Source organism: Chiloscyllium plagiosum, unplaced genomic scaffold, assembly GCF_037043375.1.
Source record: "Chiloscyllium plagiosum isolate Xiang-an unplaced genomic scaffold, Cpla_swu_hap1 HiC_scaffold_4, whole genome shotgun sequence".
Lineage (NCBI taxonomy): Eukaryota > Metazoa > Chordata > Chondrichthyes > Orectolobiformes > Hemiscylliidae > Chiloscyllium > Chiloscyllium plagiosum.
Window position 1 is genome coordinate 4902919 of NW_028270142.1, and position 25769 is coordinate 4928687.

General features: G+C 40.5%; 1 protein-coding gene across 2 annotated transcripts in view; it reads left to right on the forward strand.

Annotated features, from left to right (window-relative positions):
• ythdf3 (YTH N6-methyladenosine RNA binding protein F3) overlaps nt 1-23396 on the forward strand; it is a 36913-nt gene extending 13517 nt beyond the window's left edge. For both annotated transcript variants that reach the window (XM_043689293.2, XM_043689294.2), the window contains 2 exons: nt 2447-4015; nt 21469-23396. In XM_043689293.2, the coding sequence (XP_043545228.1) occupies nt 2447-4015; nt 21469-21489 (1590 nt within the window). In that variant the 3' untranslated portion in view covers nt 21490-23396. The remainder of the gene's footprint in view (nt 1-2446; nt 4016-21468) is intronic.
• The last annotated feature ends 2373 nt before the right edge of the window (nt 23397-25769 follow it).

Consider the following 25769-nt stretch of genomic DNA (forward strand, 5'->3'; position numbering starts at 1 on the left):
GCCTAACATGGTATCATAGATGCCAAGAGATTGTCTAATCAGATAAGCAAGTACGGATGAGTAATTATCAAAAATGGTTGGATTGCAATGGGTGACAGACTAGCTGTACGTATAATGCAAATCACATCTGCTCTTAAATGATTAGAATGCTAACACTTGTTAAAGTTTAATTCTGGCTATTGCACAACAAAAAAAGTCAAAGTAGGAAACCTTAAACTTTCTGCATACAAACATCTCAACTACTGTTTGGTATGATTGAGAGATGCCGGTGTTGGACTGGAGTGTACAAAGTTAAAAATCACACAACACCAGGCTATAGCCCAACAGGTTGAATTGGAAGCGCTAGCTTTCAGAGTGCTGCTCCTTCATCAGATTGTTATGTTTGGTACAATTAATACTGTTTAGTATGAATTGAAGCCTCCCTTGTCCATTCCAGCTATTTTCTTTTCTCATTGGAATTGGTTTTATTTTAGCTAATTTCACTGAGATCTGTTGGCTCCATGTTAACAGGAAGTGATGCAACCCTTACTCATCCATGCATGATTGGCCAGACTTTGCTTTGTCTTTGATCTGTAGAAGTTGGTAAAGCAAACTGTTTAATGAAGTAAAACTGATGGTTACTGTTTTCAAAAATAATAAAGAGCAGTTCTACAGTTCCTACAAAATTAAACAAAATTACCATGCTGATTTTTCAAGAAGTTAAGCATTTTTCATGTATGCTGCTGAAACCTATATTTGATGTAACTTAGAATGTCGTCTAAAAGATTTAGGTAGGCATTGTTTTAAGTCCTCTAGCCCACTTAAATAGTACACATTTTCTGACTGTGTTGTTCCATTTTCATTTCCCAAAAGTCTCTGAAAAAAACTTGTTTATTGGTGGATGAATCCTGCTCCTATTTTGTGTATTTGAACCTAGGCTGAGCTCTTTGGAAAAACTATGCTGAATTATCTTTCTTCATTCATTAGATGCTGTTGTACAACTAGAAATATCCTAGTTTTGGAAGTACAAACTTATGCTGTTTGTAATTATGCTAGAAATAAGGCAACTTAATTTTTGTAGTTAGGTTGGAGCAATTTTACTGAGTGAATTGAATTCCCAGGGTATTATTAAGTCTCAAAAATAAATGTTTGATGTATAGAATAACTGTTTCTTGCTTTTGTACTTTTTTTGAATTAACTATTGAAACAGTTTAGGATTATAATATAAACCTAATATACAACTATAAAGTGAGTTGAGTCATATCACTGCTTTTCCTACAGCTGATAATTTAATATGGCCTGATAGTTGAATGTCTGCCAAATAATTGAGTGTTTTTATTGATGGCTTTGTATTAAATTTGCTGTGACAACAAACACTGCTGAGAGATTGTTTAATGTGCATTCAAGTTGCTTAGCTTCTTGCCATTCACTTGAAAGCAAAGATTTCATTACCTTAGAAGTAAATTTGTGTTGTGTCTGAGTGAGAATAAATTAGTCTGCTCCATTGTGTAGAGAAGCTTTCCCACATGAAGGCAAAAGCTTTGAATTAAATTAATTTAATTTAAAATTAAACTCAACCTCTTAATTGGCGATTGGAGCTGCTTAACGTCAACCACTCTCACTTTGGGAGGCACAAGAGTTGCACCTTCTGACTTCAAAAGAAGTGCAGCATTTAATCACATTAAGCTGTGTAGCCATGTTAAGTTGTGTTGGCTCAGTGGTTAGTACTACTGCCTCACAGTGCCAGGGACCTGGGTTCAATTCCAGTCTCAGGAGTGTTCTGGCTTTCTCCCACAATGCAAAAATGTGCAGATTAGAAGATAGAATCCCTACAGTGTGGAAACAGGCTATTTAGCCCATCAAGTCCACACCAACCTCCAAAGAGCATTCCACCCACACCTGAGCCCCTATCCTATCCCTAAAGCTTGCACTTCCCGTGGCTAATCCACCTAGCCTGCACATCCCTGGAGATTATGGGTAATTTAGCATGGCCAATACACCTAACCTGCACATTTTTGGACTGTGGGAGGGAACTAGAACACCGGAAGAAACCCACACAGACATGGCGAATGTGCAAACTCTGCAAAGCCAGTCACCTGGGCTGGAATCGAACTGGGGTCCCTGGTGCTGAGAGGCAGCAGTGCTAACCACAGAGCCACCGTGCCATCCAGGTTAGGTGAATTAGTTAAGCTAAACTTTTCCCGAGTGTGCAAGCTTGTTAGGTTAATGATGGTACATGTGGGGTTACATTGATAGGGTGGGGAGGGGGTGGGGTCAGTGCAAACCTGGTGGGCCAAATGTCCTCTATCTGCATTGTAATGATTCAATTTTGCACCTTTTAATTACTTACATACTTCGAAAACTGTCTGCTGTGTTTTGCCTTACAGAACATGTGGTCTTAATAAGAAAGTACATAGTCTTTGTCTGTATGTTTATAGCTTTAACTTTGTTTTATTTCTTCTTGCAGAGCAACAGCTACCCACCAATGTCCGATCCTTACATGCCCAGTTATTATGCCCCTTCCATTGGATTTCCTTATTCACTTGGTGAAGCTCCCTGGTCAACAGGGGGAGATCCTCCAATGCCATACTTAACAACGTATGGACAGATGAGCAATGGTGAGCATCACTTTATACCAGACGGTGTATTTAGTCAGCCTGGGGCCTTGGGGAGTACCCCACCATTTTTGAATCAACATGGATTTAACTTTTTTCCTGGAAATGCAGACTTTTCTACTTGGGGAGCAAGTGGATCTCAAGGACAGTCAACCCAAAATTCTGCATACAGTAACAGCTATGGATACCCACCTAGTTCTCTTGGAAGAGCCATAGCTGATGGACAAGCTGGATTTGGCAATGATTCTTTGAGCAAGGTGCCTGGCATAAATAGCATTGAACAAGGCATGACTGGACTGAAGATCGGAGGAGATATGACAACAGCTGTCACTAAAACTGTAGGCTCTGCTCTTAGTAGTACAGGTATGTGCAGTAGCATTGTTGCTAATAGCACCCCAGCAACGAGCACTTCAGCACCTAAGCCTACATCATGGGCTGCTATTGCGAGGAAACCAGCAAAGCCTCAGCCAAAATTAAAGCCTAAGACTAACATGGGACTAGGTGGACCTGCAGTACCACCACCGCCTATAAAACACAACATGAATATTGGAACTTGGGAAGACAAAGGCAATGTGCCCAAAGTCCCATCTGTACAGCAAGTTATGCCTCCTCCAGTTGTTGTTCAGCAGCATCAGCTTCCCCAGCAACCAATTGCTATTCAGACCCATCCAACAAATCAGCAACAACCACAGAATCCAGGACCTCAACCATCACAGTCTCAAGGTCAACAGCAGCCACAAAATCGTTGGGTGGCTCCTCGCAATCGGGGAGCTAGCTTTAATCAGACCAGTGGAGCAAGTAGTGAGAGTTTTGTGTTGGGTATAGCATCATTAAGCACTTCACCGTCAGGAGGAGAAGTACATCCTGTATTGGAAAAATTAAAGGGCTTACATAATTACAACCCCAAAGATTTTGACTGGAGTCTGAAGACAGGTCGAGTATTTATAATTAAAAGCTATTCTGAGGACGATATACACCGTTCTATCAAATACTCTATTTGGTGCAGTACTGAACATGGTAATAAACGTTTGGATGCTGCTTTTCGCTCCTTGAATGGTAAAGGACCACTCTATTTACTCTTTAGTGTAAATGGGAGTGGACATTTTTGTGGAGTGGCTGAGATGAAGTCAGCAGTGGACTATAATGCTTTTGCTGGAGTTTGGTCACAGGATAAATGGAAGGGCAAGTTTGAAGTTAAGTGGATCTTTGTGAAAGATGTACCCAATAACCAGCTTCGGCATATTCGATTGGAAAACAATGATAACAAACCAGTTACCAATTCAAGGGACACACAGGAGGTGCCCCTGGAAAAAGCCAAGCAAGTGCTTAAAATAATTGCTACTTACAAGCATACCACTTCAATCTTTGATGACTTTGCACATTATGAAAAGCGTCAAGAGGAGGAGGAAGCCATACGTAGAGTAAGTATAAAATAAATGTTGAAACTGATGTTTAGTCTGCAGCTTTATGAGTATTGTTGTTCAATTTCTTTGTTTCTATTATTTAGCGCATGTGTGTGTAGAGGATGAAATATATATCTATTTATCTCCCATAATCTCTCAATTTATAAACAACCTATCTAATAAATAATTGTCAACGCAAGTCAGAAATCTGTGTTGAACAATAAACTTTTTTTTATTAGATTAGATTCCCTGCAGTGTGGAAACAGGCACTTTGGCCCAACAAGTCCACACCGACCCTCCATAGACTAACCCACCCAGACCCATTCCCTTCCCTACCCTATCCCGGACTATTGCATCTAACACTCTGGACAATTTAGCATGGCCAATTCACCTGACCTGCATGTCTTTGAACTGTGGTAAGAAACCGGAGCACCCGGAGGAAACCCACACAGACACGAGAATGTGCAAGCTCCACGCAGACAGTCGTCTGAGGTGGGAATCTAACCTGGGTCCCTGGTGCGGTGAGGCAGCAATGCTAACCACTGTGCCGCCCTGATATTGCTGATTCTCAGCTACAGATCTGAGACCTTTAGAACACCTGAGAATCCAGATTATGGTGTTTATCTTCTGAGTTAAACATTTGAGCATATTGTTTCAAACTTAACACTTAAAGATTTTATGTAGATGTCACCAATTTGAATGACCTTTAAGTGCAACTGGGTATTATTATTTCTAGAATCGATTATATTTGCTTATTTGAGTAGTCATCAAAAGAAACCATTCCGAGAACTACTGACCATATGGTTTTCCATTCATCTCTAAATGGTATCACCTGGGAGATTTTAGTACATTGCTGCATTTAGCCTGAGGAATGGTATTTCTAATGTAAAATGTGTTTCTTCTAAATTGATCATTTGTGATACACATATAATTTGTTGCATGCAATGAGTTTGCTGTGGCAACCACTCAGAATTGATAAATATTGTTGGCACTTTGGAACAGTGAAAGACAATAGAAATCATGGGAAATTTTACAGTTAGAGGAGCAAAATTCCTTTTTTATAATCATGATTGGATATGATATATAATGTAACATTTCTAGTGTTTTAGAGAAAGGACTAATGGAACGAGTAGAGGAAACATTAGTCAAAGTTTGTGAAGGTAATGTGATATTCTGGTGTTGACAGACACTGTACCTGGGAGGGGAAGCAGCGAGCAGACAGTTAGTAGGAAGATTTTTGGGGTTGGTTGGCTTCAGACTGGCCAGCAGGTTTTTAATGTAAATATTGCATGTAAGGAATATATTACAGATTTATTATACATTTTAGAAGAAGTAATTTTCATTTACAGCAATATACTTTCTAAGCAGCACATTAGGATTTCTAAAAGAAGGATAACTGTACTAAAAACATGGTTGAAATAGAAAAGTCAGAGGTGCTGTGAGAAAGGAAATGAGACAGTATGAGAAGAGACTAGCAACTAAAATAAAACTGAATGCAAAGCCTTCTCAGGTATGCAAATGGAAATGTAGTAAGAGGCGGTGCTGATTATGTACCAAAACAGGGATCCATACATGGGAAGCAGAGGACATGACTAAAATAGAATTTTGTGCTTATCTTTAACAGGAAAAGAATGCTGCTGATGCATAGTGTGAGAAAAAGTAGATGATAAATTGGATTGGCGAAAAGTTTTATGAGAAAAAATTAACGTGGGTGGCTGTAATAAAGGTTGTAGAGTCATCCAGATCGGATAGGATGCATCTAAGAATGTGGAGGAAAGTGGGGTGGAAATTGAGTGTTACAGTTCCTGTAGAGACCAATGACTTTTAATAAAGAGGTATGTGCTTCCCAGACACTAATTGAAAAGAATCGCATGGCTAGCCCGAGGATGGGTGTGTTGTCCCAGTCGAAGTGATGTCCTTCCTAGCCACAAAACGACATGACCCTCTCTCACTAGTATCCTTACGTACAGAGAAGGAAAGAAACCACTTCGACTGGGATGACACATTCATCCTAAGACAAGCCAAACGCAGACACATGAAAATTCCTAGAAGCGTGGCATTCCAACCGGAACGCTATCAAGAAACACATTTGACTTGGATCCCATTTACCACCCCCTGAGAGAAAGAACAAGAAATGACATCACCACAAGATATGACATCACCAATCCAAGGAACCCCAAACATAAAAATAGAAAGCAGGAAACACCAGCAGTGCTGCATCCAGAGGCTCACTGAAGATGTTACCTATTATGGTGATTAACGTCTGAAAATGAGCCTTCCAGTTCAAACAAACCTACCACCAGAAATTATGTTTCACAAACTTGGTTGAATTTTTTGAAGAAGTAACAAAGAGCACTGAGGGCAAAGCAGTGGACATGATCGATGTGGGCTTCAGTAAGGCGTTCAACAAGGTTCCTCGTGGGAGACTGGTTAGACCTCATGGAATACAGGGAGAATGAGCTACTTGGATACAGAACTGGCTTGAAGGTAGAATGCAGAACGTGGTGGTGGAGGGTTGTTTTTCAGACTGGAGGCCTGTGACTAGTGGAGTGCCACAAGGATTGGTGCTGGGTCGACTACTTTTCATCATTTATATTAATGATTTGGATGTGAACATAGCTGGTATAGTTAGTAAGTTTGCAGATGACACCAAAATTGGCGGTATTGTGGACAGCGAAGAAAGTTACCTCCGATTACTATGGGCCAATGGGCTGAGCAGTGGCAGATGGAATTTATTTTAGATAAATGCGAGGTGCTGCATTTTGGGAAAGCAAATCTTAGCAGGACTTATGCACTTAATGGTAAGGTCCTGGGGAATGTTACTGAACAAAGAGACCTTGGAGTGCAGGTTCATAGCTCCTTGAAAGTGGAGTCGTAGGTAGATAGGATAGTGAACAAGGCATCCTTCATAGGTCAGAGCATTGAGCATAGGAGTTGGGAGGTCGTGTTATGCCTGTACAGGACATTGGTTGGGCCATTTTTGAATTTTGTGTGCAGTTCTGGTCTCCTTCCTAGCTGAAGAATGTTATGAAACTGGAAAGGGTTCAGAAGAGATTTACAAGGATATTTCCAGGGTTGGAGGATTTGAGCTATAGGGGGTGGCTGAACATGCTTGGGCTGTTTTCCCTGCAGCATCAGAGGCTGAGGGGTGACCTTATAGAGGTTTATAAATTCATGAAGGGCATGGATACGATAAATAGGCAAAGTCTTTTCCCTGGGGTGAGGAGTCCAGAACTAGAGGGCATAGGTTTAGGGTGAGAGGGGAAAGATATAAAAGAGACCAAAGGGACAATCTTTTCACGCAGAGTGTGATGCATATATGGAATGAGCTGCCAGAGGAAGTGGTGGCGGCTGGTATAAATACAATATTTTAAAAGGCATATGGATGGGTACATGAATAGGAATGGTTTGGAGGGATATTTGCCAAGTGCTTGCTAATGGCAGGAGATTAATTTCTGATATCTGGTCAGCACAGACAAGTTGGACCAACAGGTCTGTTTCCATGATATATGATACTCTAATCAACTTGTAAGTCCCTTTGAGCTTCAAATTTCCAAAGCCTTTCCTCATTTAGAAAGTACTTAGTACCTCTATTCTTCTGAACAAAGTGCATAACATTTTCCTGCGTTGTGTTCCATCTGCTGCTACTTTGACCACTTTTCTAGCCTGTCAAAAGTTCTTCTACCATCTCCTCATGTTCTCAACATACCTATCCTTCCAACTATCTTTGTGCCACCTGCAAACGTAGCAATAGTGCTCTTAGTCCGTTTGCGCAGATCATGTTTTTAGATTAGATTCCCTACAGTATGGAAGCAGGCCCTTCTGCCCAACAAGTCCACACCGACCAGTAAGCAACCTTCCACCCCACCCCCATTCTCCTACCTTATATTTACCTTTGACTTGGCAATTTAGTATGGCCAATTCATCTGTCCTGCACATGTTTAGATTGTGGGAGGAAACTGGAGACCCAGAGGAAACCCTCACAAGGCGAATGTGCAAGCCTGATGCTGTGTCTCTGGCATTGTGAGGCACCGGTGCTAGCCACTGTGCTGCCACGATGTTTAATGTGAACAGTTGTAGTTTGAACACTGAACCTGGCGGAATTCCATTTGTTGCTGGCTACCTTCCTGAAAGAAATCCCTTTATCCCCACTCTCTGCCTTGTGTCAGTCAGTCAGTCCTCTGTCCATGCCAGTGCTTTGCCCCTTACACGTTGGCTCTTATTTAATAACCTCCTGTTTGGCACCTTGTCACAAGAACTTCTGGATATCCAAATAGATCATGTTACGGTCTTTCTGTTGTCTACCCTTCTTGTCACCACCTCAAAGAATTCCAACAAATTTGTCAGACGTAATTTCTTGATGAAACCATGCCGACACACAGTTTACCATGCACTTCCAAGTATTTTGCAAACCCATCCTTAATGGAGTTGAAAATCTTACCAACGACTGAATTTAGGCTATCCTGCCTATAATTCCCAATCTTCTGCTTCCCTCCCTTCTTAAACAGTGTTATATTGGCCATTTTCCAGTGCTTTGGCACCCCCCCGACTCCAGTGATTCCTAAAGGAGCAGCACAAATGCTTCCACAATCTCCTCAGCTTACCTCTCCACTGGACGTTCTGGTTTCCTCCTGTAGCCCAAAAATGTGCAGGTTAGGTGGATCCGCCATGCTAAATGGCCAGTGTCCGAGGCATGTGCGACTAGGTGGGTTGATAGAACATAGAATAAACAGAACAGTGCAGCACAGTACAGGCCCTTTGGCCCTTGTGTGATGCCAGCCTTTTATCCTGCTCTAAGATCAGACTAACTGACATACCTTTCCTGTACTATCTTCCAAGAGTCGCTTAAATGTTCTTTATATATCTGACTCTACTGCCACTGGTGGCACTGCTTTCCATGCATCCACCACTCCCTGTGTAAAGAACCTATCTCTGACATCTCCCCTAAAACTTCCCCCAATTGCCTTAAAATTATGCCACCTCGTGATAGACATTTCCACCATGGGCAAAAGTCTCTGGCTATCTACTCTATCTATGGTTCTCATCATCTTTGGGGTGGCACAGTAGCTCAGTGGTTCGCACTGCTGTCCCATAGCGCCAGGGACCCGGGTTCGATTTCTGCCTCTGGCCACTGTCTGTGTGGAGTTTGCACATTTTCCCCTTGTCATCTTGGGTTTCCTCTGGGTGTCCTGGTTTCCTCCCACGGTCCAAAGATGTGCTAAATTGCCCATAGTGTTAGGTGCATTAGTCGGGTAAATATACGGTAGGGGAATGGGCCTGGGTGGGTTACTCTTCGGAGGATCATTGTGGACTTGTTGGGCCAAATGGCCTATTTCCACTCGAAGAAAACATCTTGTACACCTCTGTCAAGTCATCTCTCGTCCTTCATTGCTCCAAAGGGAAAAGCCCTAGCTCGCTCAATCTTTCTTCATAAGTCATGCACTCCAGTCTAGGCAGCATCCTGATAAATCTCCTTTGCACACTTACTATATTGTCATCCCGTTGCCCCCCCCACACCCTCCAGTCAAAGCAAAACACTGAGTAGTTTTACCTCCTTCATCTTTACTCCGGGCCCTGGAGGGAGAGAGAACGATTGCCTGTGTGTCCAGAGACATGAGTTCTCGGTCTTCTCTGGAACAGCATTTTCTCAATTAACTATATAGTCATTTTAAGGGAGGAGCATCCAGATAAGGCAACATACATATTGATGGAGTGACCATTACAATCAGCGAGTATGAATAGTAAAGGTTAAGCCATCTGCTGTTACAAGATGAATAACTGACTTCACATAATGAATACTTTTTCCTTTGTTAACTGACATCGCATTATGAATTCTACCTCATCTTGTTATATGGCTGTACATAATGATTGCTTTTCCACCTAGTTAACCCATTACCCTTGCCTGCAGCATCCCATTGTTAACTGTAAGTTGTTATCTGATCTGAGTCATGCTCAGCTGAACCTCTTGTTTCACAAATCTCAGAACTTAACTATTTCCCTGCCTGCTTATACCCTATACATCTAAAGCTTCAATGTTGTGGCCATTTCAGAGACCTGGTTTAGCAGGGGCAGGAATGGTTGTTGTAGGATCCAGCATTTAGATGTTTCAGGAAGAACAGGGAAGGTGGTAAAAGAGGAGGAGATGTGACATTGTTAGTCAAAGACAGTATTATGGTGGCAGAGAGGACATTTGATGGGAACATATCTGCTGAGGTTAGAAACAAGCAAGGAGAGGTCATGCTGTTGGGAGATTTCTACAGATCTCTGAAAATTTCCAGAGATGTAAAGAATTCTGGATAGAGCAGGGTAGATGCTATGGGGGACTTTAACTTTCCAAATATTACTAGAAATGCTATAATTCAAGTGCTTTAAATGGGTCAGTTTTTGTCCAGTGTGTGCAGAATGGTTTCCTGACACCGTATGTAGACAGGCTAACAAGGGGCGAAGCCACATTGGATTTGGTTCTGGGTAATGAACCCACCCAGGTATTAGATTTGGAGGTAGATGAGCACTTTTGTGATAGTGACCACAGTGCCGTTATGTTTACTTTAGTGATGAAAAGGGATAGGTGTATACCGCAGGGCAAGAGATTTTGCTGGGAAAAGGCCATTATGATGCAATTAGGCAAGATTTAGGATGCATAGGATAGGGAAGGAAACTGCAAGGATGAGCATGATTGAAATGTGGAGCTTATTCATGGAACAGCTACTGTGTGTCCTTGATAAGTATGTACCTGTCAGGTGGGGCGGTAGTGGTCGAGTGAGGGAGTGTGGTTTACTAAAGAAGTTGAATCTCTTGTCAAGAGGAAGGAGGCGGCTTATGTAAAGATGAGACGTGAAGGCCCGACAGAGTTGCAAGTTAGCCAGGATGAACCTAAAGAGAGAGCTAAGAAGAGACACGAGAAGTCTTTGGCAGGTAGGATCAAGGAAAACTCTAAAGCTTTCTACGGGTATGTCAGGAATAAAAGAATTACTAGGGTAAAATTAGACTCGGTTAAGGACAGCAGTGGGAGGTTCTGGTGGAATTTGAGGACATAAGAGAGGTGCTAAATGAATATTTTTTGTCAGTATTCACACAGGAAAAAGACAACATTGTCGAGGAGAATACTGAGATACTGGCTATTAGATGAGACAGGATTGAGGTTCATAAGGAGGACTTCTGGGAAGTGTGAAAAGAGATAAGTCCCATGGGCTGGTAGGGATTTATCCTAGGATTTTCTGGGAAGCTGGAGAGGCGATTGCAGAGCCTGTGGCTTTGATCTTTGCCATCATTGTCTCCAGTAATAGTGCCAGAAGACTGGAGGATAACAAATATACCCTTGTTCAAGAAGGGGAATAGAGACAACCCTGGTAATTATCTGCAGTAAGCCTTCCTTCGCTTGTGGGTAAAGTGTCGGAAAGGATAATGAAAGAGGATTTATAATTATTGAGAAAGGAATATTTGATTAGGAATAATTTGATTAGGGATAGTTAACACTGTTTTGTGAGGGGTAGGTCAAGCCTTGCAAACCTTATTGAGTTCTTTGCGAGTGGATGAGGGTAAAGCTAATGTGGTGTATATGGATTTCGGTGAGGCGTTTGATAAGGTTCCCCACGGTAGGCTATTGCACAAAATACGGAGACATGGGATTAGTGGTTTGGATCAGAAATTGTCTAGCTGAAAGAAGACAAAGGGTGATGGTTGATGGGAAATGTTCATCCTGGAGTTCAGTTACTAGTGGTGTACACAAGGATCTGTTTTGGATCCATTGCTGTTTGTCACTTCTATAAATGACCTGGATGAGGGCATAAAAGGATGGGATAGTAAGTTTGTGGCTGACACTAACGTTGGTAGGGTTGTGGACATTGCGGAAGGATGTTGCAGGTTACATAAGGACATAGATAAGCTGCGGGGCTAGGCTGAGAAGTGGCAAATGGAGTTTAATGCGGAAATGTGTGAGGTGATTCATTTTGGAACGAGCAACAGGAATACAGAGTACTGGGCTAATGGTAAAATGCTTGGTCGTATAGGTGAGCAGAGAGATCTGGTGTCCATGTGCATAGATCCGTGAAAGTTGCCAGCCAGGTTGATAGGGTTGTTAAGAATGGGACGTCTGTTAGCTTTTATTGGAAGAGGGATTGAGCTTTGAAGCCATGAAATCATGCTGCAACTGTACAAAACTCTGGTGTGGCCGCACTTGGAGTATTGCGTACAGTTCTGGTCGCCGCATTATAGGAAGGATGTGGAAGCATTGGAAAGGGTGCAGAAGAGATTTACCAGGATGTTGCCTGGTATGGAGGGAAAGTCTTATGAGGAAAGGCTGAAGGACTTGAGGCTGCTTTCGTTAGAGAAGAAGGTTGAGAGGTGACTTATGATGATCAAGATGATCAGAGGATTAGATAGGGTGGTCAGTGAGAGCCTTTTTCCTCTGGTGATGGCTAGCATGAGGAGACATAGCTTGAAATTGAGGGATGATAGATATAGGACAGATGTCCGAGGTAAATTCTTTACTCGGAATATTAGGGGCATAGAATGCCCTGCCTGCAACAGTTATTGACTCACCAACTTTAAGGGCATTTAAATGGTCATTGGATAGGCATATATTCGAGAATGGAATAGTGTAGGTTGGATGGGCTTCAGATTGGTTTCACAGGTCGGCGCAACATCGAGGGCCGTAGAGCCTGTAATTGCACTGTAATGTTCTATGTTCTGTCAGCTAACCTATCCACTTGGGTGGCAACTTTGAGGGATCTATTGATATGGACCCTAAGATCCCTCTGTTCCTCCACACTGCCAAGAATCCTGCCTTTAACATTTACGTTTAAATTCGACCTTGGAAAGTGAATCACTTCACACTTTTCCAGGTTGAACTCAATCTGTCACTTTTCAGCCCAGTTCTGCATCCTGTCAATGTCCCGTTGCAACCTACAGTAGCCCTCCACATTATCCACAACTCCTCCAACCTTTGTGTCATCGGCAAGCTTCCTAACCCACCCTTCACTTCCTCATCCAAATCATTTGTAAAAATCACAAAGAGCTGAGGTCCCAGAACTGATCCCTGCGAAACACCAAGCTCCAGGGTGATTACTTTACTCAACCACCACCTTCGGTCATGTATGGAACAGCCAATTCTGTATCCAGACAGCCAGATTTCCCTGTATCCCATGCCTCCTTACTTTCTGAATGAGCCTACTATGAGGAACCCTATCAAGTGCCTCGCTGAAATTGATGTACACCACATCCATTGCTCTACCTTCAATGTGTTTGGTCAAATCCTCAAAGAATTCAGTAAGGTTTGTGAGGTATGACCTGCCCCACCTCAAAACCATGCTATCTCTAATCGAACTATAGTTTTCCAAGTAATCAGAAATCCTGTCTCTCAGAATCCTCTCCAATACTTTGCCCAACACAGGTGTAATATTGACTGGTCTGTAATTCCCAGGGTATCACTATTCCCTTGCTTGAACAAGAAAATAACATTTGCCACCCTCCAGTAATTTGGCATTACTCCAGTGGACAATGAGGATGTGTTGGGGCTGGGTGGGGCAGTGGGTGGGTTGCTTTTTGGACGGTCTACAGATTTCATGGGCCATATGACTCTTGTCTGTACTGTAGGGATTTTTTGATAACCCTGGGGTTTAGCTTGTCTTCATTTCATCATCTCTCCCACTATTGCTTTTTCAGTTACTATCTGCTGCTTTTTAAAAGCGTTCCACTTGTCTTCGCTATATTATATGTTTAGTTTTGTCCTTTGCTTTTCTGCTCTCCCTGACTTCACTTGTCAGCCATGGTTGGCCCATCCTCCTTTCAATGTTTCTTCTAAAGTGAGAGGGGAAAGACTTGAGAGACGTAAGGGGCAACTTGTCACACAGAGGGTGGCGCATCTCTGGGCGGCACGGTGGCACAGTGGTTAGCACTGCCGACTCACAGCACCAGAGACTCGGGTTCAATTCCCGCCTCAGGCGACTGACTGTGTGGAGTTTGCCCATTCTCCCAGTGTCTGCGTGGGTTTCCTCCGGGTGCTCCGGTTTCCTCCCACAGTCCAAAATGTGCAGGTTAGGTGAATTGGTCATGCTAAATTGCCCGTAGTGTTCGGTGTAGGGGAATGGGTCTGGGTGGACTTGTTGGGCTGAAGGACTTGTTTCCACACGAAGTAATCTAATCTAATCTATGGAATGAACTACCAGAGAAGGTGATGGACGCAGTATGATTACAACATTTAAAAGGATCTAGATGGGTTCATGAACAGGAACGGTTTAGAGGAGTATGGGTCAAATGGGACTAGATTAATTTAAGATATCTGGTCAACGTGGACGACCTCAACCGAGCTGTGCTTCACATCTCTCACTGTATGACATTGTTGCTCCACCACCTTCCCTTCTAGGCTGTCCTTCCAAACAACTCTGACCAGCTCCATCCTTATATCTTTACTCAATTGTAATACTGTTTTATCTGATTCCAGCTTCTCCATCTCAAACTGCAGGGTGAATTCTATCAAGTTACGGTCACTGCACACCCCCCCCCCCCCCAGGGGATCCTTCACCTGAAACTGCCTAATCAGGTCTGCCTCATTACAATTAGAGAGTCATAGAGATGTACAGTGAGGAAACAGACTCTTCAGTCCAATCCGTCCATGCCGACCAGATATCCGAACCCAATCTAGGCCCACCTGTCAGCACCTGGCCCATATCCCTCCAAACCCTTCCCATTCATATACCCATCCAGATGCCTTTTAAATATTGCAATTGTACTAGTCTCCACCCCTTCCTCTGGCAGCTCATTCCATACATGTACCACCCTCTGAGTGAAAAAGTTGCCCTTTAGGTCTCTTTTATATCTTTCCCCTCTCACCCTCAACCTATGCCCTCTAGTTCTGGACTCTCCCACCCCAGGGAAAATATCTTGTCTATTTATCCTATCCATGCTCCTCATGATTTTATAAACCTCTATAAGGTCACCCCTCAGCCTCTGACGCTCCAGGGAAAACAGCTCTAGCCTATTCAGCTTCTCCTGAAAGCACAAATCCTCCAACCCTGGCAACATCCTTGTAAATCTTTTCTGAACCCTTTCAAGTTTCACAACATCTTTCCGATAGGAAGGAGAATAGAATTTCATGCAGTATTCCAGCAGTGGTCTAACCAATGTCCTGTACAGCCACAACATGACCTCCCAACTCCTGTACTCAATACTCTAACCAATAAAGGAAAGCATACCAAATGCCGCCTTCACTATCCTACCTACCTGTGGCTCTACTTTCAAGGAGCTATGAACCTACACTCCAAGGGCTCTTTGTTCAGCAACACTCTCTACGATCTTATCATTAAGTGTATAAGTCCTGCTAAGATGTGCTTTCCCAAAATGCAGCACCTCACATTTATCTAAATTAAACTCCATCTGCCAATTCTCAGCCCATTGGCCCATCTGATCAAGATCCTGTTGTAATCTGAGGTAACCTTCTTCGCTGTCCACTACACCTCCAATTTTGGTGTCATTTGCAAACTTAGTAACTGTATCTCTTATGCTCACATCCGAATCATTTCTATAAATGATGAAAATAACAGACCCAGCACCGATCCTTGTGGCACTCCACTAGTCACGGGCCTCCAGTCTGAAAAACAACCCTCCTCCACCATCTGTCTTCTACCTTTGAGCCAGTTCTGTATCCAAATGGTGAGTTCTCCTGTATTGCATGAGATCGAGCCTTGCTCACCAGTCTCCCATGGGGAACCTAATCCAGAATTGCCTGTTCACTAGTGGGCTACACAAGCTGTCCCATCTGTTAGACATTCCACAAATTCCTTTTCTTGGGATCTGTTACCAACCTGATTTTTCCAGTCCACCTACATATTGGAGTCTCCGTGATTATTGTAATACTGCCTTTCTTACATACCTTTTTTAATCGCCTGATTTATTTTCTTCCCGACATACTGACTACTGCTAGGAGGCCTGTAATTAACTCACACTAGGGCGTCTTTTCCTTTGCATTTCCTGAAATCTACCTACACTGGTTCTCCGCCTTCCAACTATATGTCACTTGCTATTGATTTCATTTCATTTCTTACTAACAAGGCAACTCTTCCCATCTATATATCTTTGGATATTTAATTCCTAGCCTTAATCCCCTTGCAGCCATGTCTCTGTGATTCCCATAACATTGTACTTGCCAATTTCAATCTGTGCTGGAAACTTGTTTGTTTCCTATACTGCTTGCATTTAAGTACAATACTCTCAGTCCTGCATCGACTGCACCTCTTCTCATTATTATCCCCTTATCTGCTGTCGAGCGTGTGGTGCTGGAAAAACATGGCAGGTCAAGCAGCATCCAAGGAGCAGGAGAATCAATGTGTCGGGCATAAGCCCTTCATCAGGAATTGTGATGAAGGGCTTATGCCCGAAACGTCGATTCTCCTGCTCCTCGGATGTTGCCTGACCACCTGTGTTTTTCCAACACCACATACTCAACTCTGATACTCCAACACCTGCAATCCTCACTTTCTTCCTTATCTGCTGTCTCTGAAGCTAGATTCCTGACCATTCCATACTCTGTCCTATTGCTTGTTTTGGAAATATTAATTTGGAGCTCCTCCCATCTCCCCCCCCCTCCCCCATACAGTTTCATGCAGCTGTATTACCCGTCTCCACACCTCTACTTAGTTCGGAGCTCCATCCACAACCCTAGTTAAGTGATTCACCAGGATTCTGGTTCTTGGTGGGATGCATAACACAAGACAGACTTTTTCCTCTGTTATTCCAGCAGCAGCTATTTTAATTTCCCTTTTTTGTGTCTCTGAGTCAGAATGCAGAAAGTCCAGGATGCCCCTCTTGTGTCAAGGTTTGAAAATGGTCCCTTGATTTTTAATAGGTTTCATCTCACATCTTTACACGTGACAACCAAATCATATGATCTCAGCAGTATTTATTATGAACCCTCCACCCCCTAATCCCAGGGCTTTCTGTTTGTCCTCTTAAAGAAGACTGTTTAATATGTAACTGTCTCATGAAATCTTATATTTGAAAAGGGAAATACTGAACACAATCTTTGGATTCTGTTTGGTTATAAGGTCATGGCAGAGGATTGGAGAATTATAAAATGTTATGTCCTCTTTTTTAAAAAAAAACTAAACTACCAGTTTAGTCAGTTTTAAGATTAGTTCTGGGAGTGTTTTTAGAAATGATAATGGAAAATAGAATTAAGTCACTTGGAAAGCAGCATTGATTTGTTTAAAAGCAAATCATTTTTAATTTGATTGTATATTCTGAGGTAATGAGATGTTGATATATGCATGGAGCTACCAAAGACGTTTGATAAAGTGTCGTGTAATAGGCTAGCCAGCTAGGTTTGAACAAATGGAGTAAAAGAAAGTAGTAAGATTGGCACAAAGTCCGCTGAATAATATGAATCAAGGAGAAATGGTGACCATTTGATTTTTGGCTTGGAGGAAGGTCTTCAGCAGAGTACCTCGAGACTCCGTACTCGGTCACTGTTTTCCTTGATTTTGGATTATTACTTGGATCCAAATGTATGAGATGCACTGAAAGTTTGCAGGTGCACAAACTTGCTAGTGTTATGAACGGTGAGTAGGATAATGAAAGACTCCAAGATAGTGGAATGCAAAGACACTTGGCAAATCATTTTAATTCCAAGTGTTCAGTAATACATCGCAATAAGAATAATAAAACAAAGTATTCCAAAAGAAGTTTAAACTTGACAGTTCATAAATTATAGAAATTGACAGACCCCAGTTTGAGAGAATGGTTAAAATATATGGGATTTGTTGGCTTTCTAAAGAGATGAAGAGTAGGAAAACAGAGGTTAATTTCAGCTTCAAGTGAGTATTGTGTCCAATTCTGTATTGCTTTTGAGGAGTGATGTGGACAGTTAAGAGGGCTCAGAAAATGGTTGAGAATACCTCTAGGGATGACGGGCTTAAAATTATTTGGATAGATTTGAGAAACTGGACAGCAATAAAAAGTTGCATGGAGATTGCTAGAAATGTTAAATTGAGTCATATGGATAGAGGGAAGCTGTTCCCATGATGGAAAGTTCAAGAGCCAGAGGACACTGATGTAACTCGATTGGAAAATAAATCAACTTCAACATGGGGAATTTTTTTAATGCATTGAGTGGTTAGGATTTGAGATGCTCTGCATGGGTGTGTTAGAAGCAGATTGCAGAGGATACAGGACTAGCTAAGTTACAAGCATGCACACAACCTGTTGAGTGGCCTCTTTCTGTGCTGTAACCAAACTAAAATTCTTTGAATTAACTCCAGGATTTTAAGTAGCAGAGACCTTTGTAGCTTGTTATATTTTTGCTTTCCAGTTATATGTCTGATATCCTCATTCTGGGTAGCCTGCAAGTGTAATTGTTTTTCCATATGGTTCAGGAATTAAAGTCTGAGGTAGTAGATTTCATGTATCCTAATCCAATAAACCTGATTACTGTTGGCTCAATTATTTTTATTCCACTTTGTGGTATATTGGCTAATAATTCAATATGGCAATAGAATGATCAAGAGCATTGCTGCTTTGAACATTTGGAGTAAACTAAAAGACCATAGGTGTTACGACTTCATTGGGTAGATTTGTTGCTATTTTTGCAGTAATTCAAGCACTTTATGCCAGTGCTATTTGTCGTCATTATCTTATTTGTGTTGTCACCTTTTTTCCTGCATTTATTGCTCATTCTTCTATCCTGCCGACTTCTTCAAACTCAAGATCTGTTCCTGGCTATCAGTCTTGTTCAGGTGGAGGATTTTTAAACTCCATTTTCTGTTAACGTTTAGCCCCATGCAACCTTATTATCAGTGCCCAGGTAGCTATCAGAAATAATGAATTTGCATTTACTGTCACTGCACTTCAGACTTGATTGATGCTAGTCGCTCCCTTAAACAATCTGAACATCTTAATGTCATGTTCCTGGTATGTTATATGACTAACTGCATCAGCCTAGTATAATAGTGATCATCTTAAGGCAGGTCATCCACCCGTTTCATTGTACCTTGTGATTTTGTACTTTCTGTTGTTTGTCGGAGCCTCCTATTTTCAATTTATACCATTTTCAGTATATCCTGTACAGGTCATTCTGCTATAAAGTGCATTTTGTCAGTGGAAATTGGCTATAATGCGCTTGTGGGTGTTGTTTAGGTAACACAAACTTTCTGCTGAACAGGTATAGAGATTTTCTGTTAGTGATCTTCCACACCGTGATTTTCTATAGCAGTTTTCCATTGCACCATTTTCTATAGCGAAGTCACAGAGCAACACACAACTGTCACATAATAGCAGAATGACTTATACATAAAATAAGGACAAATGCAATGCAGCCATTTACCACCTCATCAGTCTACTGTCAGTCATCAGTAAAGTGATGGACGTGTCATCAGCAGCGCTATCAAGCGTCATCTGCTCAGTGATGCCCAGTTTGTGTTCTGCCAGGTCAATTCAGCTCCTGACTCATTATAGTCTTGGTTTGATCATGGACAAAAGAGCTGAATTCCTGAGGTGAGGTGTGTCACAGCCCTTGACATCAAGGCTGCTTTCGAAGGAGTGTGGCTTCAAGAAGCCCTCGCAAAGCTGGAATCAGTGGGTGTCAGGGAGAAAACTCTCCAGTGCTTAGAGTCATACCTGACATGTAGGAAGATGGTCATGATTGTTGCAGGTAAGTCATCTCAGCTCCAGGACATCTCTGCAGGAGTCCCTCAGGGTAGTCTTCTCGGTTCAACCTTCAGCTGCTTCATCAATGACCTTCCCTCCATCTTAAGGTCAGAAGTGGAGATGTTCACCGATTACAAAATGTTCAGCAACATTCGTGACTCCTGAGATATTGAAGCAATCCATGTCCAAATGCAACAAGATCTGGACAATATCCAGGCTTGGGATGACAACTGGCAAATAACATTCACGTCACACAAATACCAGGTTATGACCATCACCAACAAGAGACAATCTAACCACCACTCCTTGACATTCAGTGGTGTTACCTTCACTGAATCCCCCACTATCAACATCCTGGGTGTTATCACTGATCTGAAAGTCAACTGCACTCACTACATAAAAGCAGTGGCTACAAGAGCAGGTCAGAGGCTTGGAATACTGCAGCGAGTAACTCACCACCTGACTCCCCAAAACCTGTCCATCATCTACAAGGCACAAGACAGGGCTGTGATGGACTACTCCCACTTGCCTAGATTATTGCATCCCCAGCAACACTCCGAAAGCTTGACACCATTCAGACCAAGCAGTGTGTTTGATGGGCATTGCATCCACTACTACTGACACTTGGTGGTAACAGGGTGTACTATCTACAAGATGCACTTCAGAAATTTACCAAAGATCCTCAGACAGCACTTTCCCAACCCACAACCACTTCCATATGGAAGGCTAAGGGAAGCAGATATTTTGGAACACCATCCCCTCCAAGCCATTCACCAGCCTGACCTGGAAATATATCGCTGTTCCTGCACTGTCACTGGGTCAAATTCCTGGAACTCCCTCCATAGTGGCATTGCGAGTCAACCCACAGCAGATGGATTGCAGCAGTTCAACAAGGCAGCTCACCCCCACCTTCTCAAGGGACAACTAGGGATGCCAATAAATGCTGGGCCCAGCCAGCAATGCTAGCATCCCACAAATGAATGAGTTTTAAAAAAAGTCACCTTGGTCTCCATCACTCCATTATTCCTTCAGTTTACTAAGTTTAGCTTCCTTCAGCAAGTTTATATGTCTTAGATTGTGGCTAATCTATATTTGGGGCCTCTTCTTCTAACTTCACTGAAAGTCAATTGTTACCTGAAACTGAATCAAATCAATTACGAAATCTAAAAGCATCTGTGGTAGATGTGCCCTTGCTTTATAATGCTCCTGTAGAGTATCTTGAGGTGTTTCATAATTTTAAAGACATAATTTATTCCTGAAAAATGAAATGTTATAAATGGGCAGCAACCCACTTAAAACAGCCATGTTCACTAAGTCTTTTTAACCTGTGTTTGTGGTTGAGGCTTAGTTTCTGTGAACACTATTTGCATGATTTGCTGTAAGTATTTTATTAAATCGTTTCCATGCTCTTTATCAGTAAACCAAACTTGACAAACGTTTTATATGGAGCATATGCTGGGCCAACTATTAACTCTCCACATTCTTCAGTTTTGAATGATATTCTTATAACATTGTTACCTTTTGTTTTTGAATTTTTTTTTTAGCTCAACACTGGTACTAATTTACCTACAGTAGTCAAAAGTGGCTTTATGTTATTAGGCCTAAAAAATAGTGGCAGTGTTCTGGCCATTTCCATAAGAATCCTGCATGGAGAACTGTGGTATTTCATTGAATTAAGCTATTCGAAACTAATCTGGATTTATCCATCTTATGGCAGTATGAATTATATTTCGCGGCTTATATGACAGTTATTGTCATTGGAAATGGAAGTTTTGTTAAAATAACTGATGCCACAAACCCACATCTAACATCTGTGTTTCTTGCTGTTTTTACAGGAACGGAATAGAAGCAAATAGTAACTGAAAGGACATGCTGTACCAGAGTTACAACACTAAAGACACAAATCTTGGAAATTTGCTAGTATCTTCCAGGAGCCATGGTTATTGGAACTTTACTGCTCAAGGCGACCTCTTTTAAACACTTGAACACAAGATTGGTTTTCCCTGTTAGTTCTCATTGCTGCATTTGCCCTTATACCGTTGTCTCACAAAACACATTTGAGCGCTATATTTCAAGCACTTTCTGCCTTCCTAAAGCTTTTTATCAATAACTGTCTTTATAAACTCAACCTCTCTGTTGAAATCCAGAAATTGAGTGAATGTGAGAAACCAATTAATTTTTTGGATTTGTTTAATACTAACAATTAATGAGTGTAGTTTGGTCAATGATCTGAGATTTCACGATGCTTAGCTCTTCAACATACTATTTTTCTGTTGTAAGTTTCATTTCTAAATTAATTTTAGCTCTGCAGAAACCATTTGGATATCATGTAATTTTTAGTTTAAACTAATCTAGTATATTGCCTATGTGAAAATTATTGTAGTAAATAAAGTGAATAAATGGAATTAATATTTTGCCAAATGTGAAACAAACCAGAAGTTATGCAAAATTCTTCCCCAAATTATTCTCGGTTCTGAAATATAATTTTTAAAAATTTATGTGCAACCAGTTAAATGCAATGCTTTCTTTATTGTACTATGTATTACATAGTGTTTCAGAAAAGTGCATTTGTCTATGGAGGAGATGCTAGATGTTTGATACAAACATTGATGACACTGTCCTAAGTAAATGTACCTCAGTTTGATTTAACTTTTTAGACTTCTGTAATGTCTTTTAAATACAACTTCCTACCTTTTGAATGTTTGCCTTTCTGGCAGATTATTATCATGGAAGTGGAAAATTTTCTCCTCTAGGTGATTCACTAGCTTAATAAATCCAATACTTGTTTAGCAAGTGTTATGGTATGAGTTAATTTGCAATGTTTCGCATTTTCATACTACTTTACAGAAAATCAACCAACTTAGGAGACACTGAACCCATAGACTCCTGTTTACGTAAACCACTATATTGACACTCTGACATAATTGCCTTAATTTATAATATGTATGTTCAGTAGGTATCAATAGCCTAATTAATAGAAAATTGACTTTTTATAAGCACAGAGCTTAAAATTACTGTTTGTATTTTAAAGGCTATTTAACTTATTTTAGCACACTATTTTTCAATGTATTTAAATTTGGCAGTATCCTAATGTGATCTTGTAGTTGTGTGTTTTTAATGTCCAGGATCATTTAAATCTACCACATTAAAGGAGTAGTGCATATTTAGAATTTATCATCCCCAAGTAGTTGCATTGTGTACATGAAGTCTAAGTAACAAATGGCTTATTTGCTTTTTAGTCCTGCATATATTAAAATTAAATGAACTAGTATAAATTGAGTGTAAATTTGCATTGATATGTATAACTTCTATGCATTTATTTTATGGAGTTGCCTGATTGCAGTCTCATAGTTGTGATTTTTGTTTTCTCTCACAATTCAACACTCGTACTGATATCAGTTAGTACTGTACTGGCTAAAATAGTTGCCTTTGGATCTACTACTTGGTCTTCTGGCAACAATAGATTTTTTCTAAATTAGTATAATTTCCCTCATATTTCGTAGATCACTTGTCCTAATTGATAGACTGCAAGTGTTTGGGACAAAGTGTAAATTCCTGAAAGCTTTCATGAGCTTTTTGAAGCTCTTTTATTACCTATAAAAATTGCATGCACTTTTGTCTCTCGCTCTGTATGTTGCATGGATCTTTTCCTGATCTCTATAAAGTAATTATCCATAAAGCTGTCTTTAAATGATTGACAGCAAAGTAATATTCACCTGGGAGCTTTAGCATTGCAATTTGTTTCCGTGTTTTCAAAATACAGTGTACTTTGGTCGAGTTAATTTAATTTGAATGCTGATCTACTTCAATCCAATTTTTTAAACTGTAGGCCTGTGAAAGAAAATTGAAGTAGAATGCAGAGTAAGAAGTATATCATGATTAAATGAAATGAAGGTATTGCATGAATAGGGAAAAAAAATTCTTTGATTTGGAAAACAGTAGCATTTTTATCTGATTTATTGTATAACAGTGTCAAACTTGGAGGTCTTCCTGCATCCTGATGAGCCTCGTTATGCTAATAAACTTCTGGTATAACTTGATTTGTTCAGTAAAAGTAATTTAGGAACAGATTTACAAAACTGAACTCATTATTCAGGCCATTATCCAGGAAACAGTATTGCAATCAAATATAAATCGCATAATGTTTAAAAGATCTATTTCTGATATTTCTTATACAAAACTTGATTAATAGCTGGCCTCCTATTGTTCTACTTTTAAAAATATGCTGTTTTCTGTTTGCATTAATAAGCCATAATTTACATGTTACTCCATTTACTTTATCTTCCCACTCATCATTGGTCACTTTCCATTTTCTATCTCAAATTTTGAATTGCTGTTTCATGTTTAATTAAAGATCAAAAGATCAAATTGTCTTGCCTCATTAATTTGAGTACTTAATGTTTTCACTTGCGTGGGACTATTTTTGTATTGTGCTAATTAGATTGCATGATTTTTTTGTCAATGTAATCTATATTTTTGTATGCAGTGATCAGTTTTGCATATGAATATTTCATCTGAATATCTTAATTTTGAGGTAAACGTGGGCAGTTCAGAATTACCACAATTCTCTTGAGTTATGGTACATAGTCAAGCAGTCCATTTTATTCCTTGCATAGCTTAGTGTGTGAAATTCGGAAACCAAAATTACAATGACAGTATCCAAAGGTGTATGGCAAAGGAAGTAGGCTGAATTTACCAGTCCCAAGAAAGCAATTTGACAACTTTTTTTTTTGAAAAGAATGATTGATCAATACAAAATGTGTTTGTCTCTTCACACATGCTGTTAAGTATTCATTTCAACAACTTGCTCTTATGTAGTACCTTTCTTGGAATATAAAATGTACCAAGTCTTTTGCAAGCATAAAATTGACCAAGATTTGCGGCTTGAGTAGTTGTTAAAGCTGGTGACCAAAAACTTGGTCAAAGAGGTAGCTTTTAAGGAACATTTTGACAGGGGATATTGGTAAAGGGACAATGTCCCAGCGCTAAAGGCTTAGATAGCAGAAAGCATAACCATCAATCGTGGGTTCTAAGAACAAAAGACCTGCATTGGAAGTATGCATACATCTCAGAGGGCTGTAGGGCTGGTGGAAGGCATAGAACTAGGAAGGAATGTGAACAGAGATTTGGAAACAAGCAGGAGAATTTAAAGATAAAGCATTGCTTGTGAAAAAATGGTGAAGGATAAATAGGACATGGTTGCAAGTTCATGGACAGGATGCATTGTTTTCAGTGCAAATTATTTATGGAATGTGGAAGATGACCTCATTGGAGTCCATCAGTCTGAGTTTAACTTTGGTCTTAAAAATAAAATGGCACAATATTGGATTTATTCTGTGAATGCACATGGATTCAGAAATAATAATTCTGATTTTGCCGATTTTTATTAAAAGCCAAATTGTTTGTTGTGACAAATTCAATTTAATATGGTTCTAAATTTTGCTGTTCTAGGTAATTCTGCGAGTCACCAAACAAATTTGAATTCATCCAAATCATTTGCAGATCCATCAAGAACATGTTTAATTCTTCAGTTGCCTCACATTTATACAAAAGATATTTCTAATGAACGGTGAAGAGTTAAATCATACAAAATTGTTCTCCCGTATTAAATGCAGGGGTCCTCTGTCGGGATGTAAAGGACCGTTTTCATTCTTGCATTTGAGTCCGAAAAGGCAAGTACAGTTTATTCAGTTTTGTAAGACTTAATGATTCTTGTTTTTTTTTAAACATAATCAGATATAGCTACTGAATAAAGATTTGTTTTTTGTTCATGTTTGTTGATAACACTGTTTTGGTTCATACATAGAAGATTGTAATCTGCATATGGTAGAAATGCGTTATGCCACCAGAAATCTATCCCAATATCTAACAGGAACAGAGGTGATGCCAGGAACTGAGTGTTTTGAATCACTTAAATATTATGCATCATCTTATCCAAAAAAGTGGCAGGACAAATCATTAAAGCATGTGCGAGTCTGGACTTTGGAAAGAGCCGCACAGTGTACAAAAATCAACAAATTACTGCTGAATCTATATCAAACACTAGGACAGTCCCAGTTGGAGTAACATCCCCACTTCAGCAAGGATGTTCATACCTTTTTACAAGGTGTAGAAGTGATTTTGTTGAATAATTGTA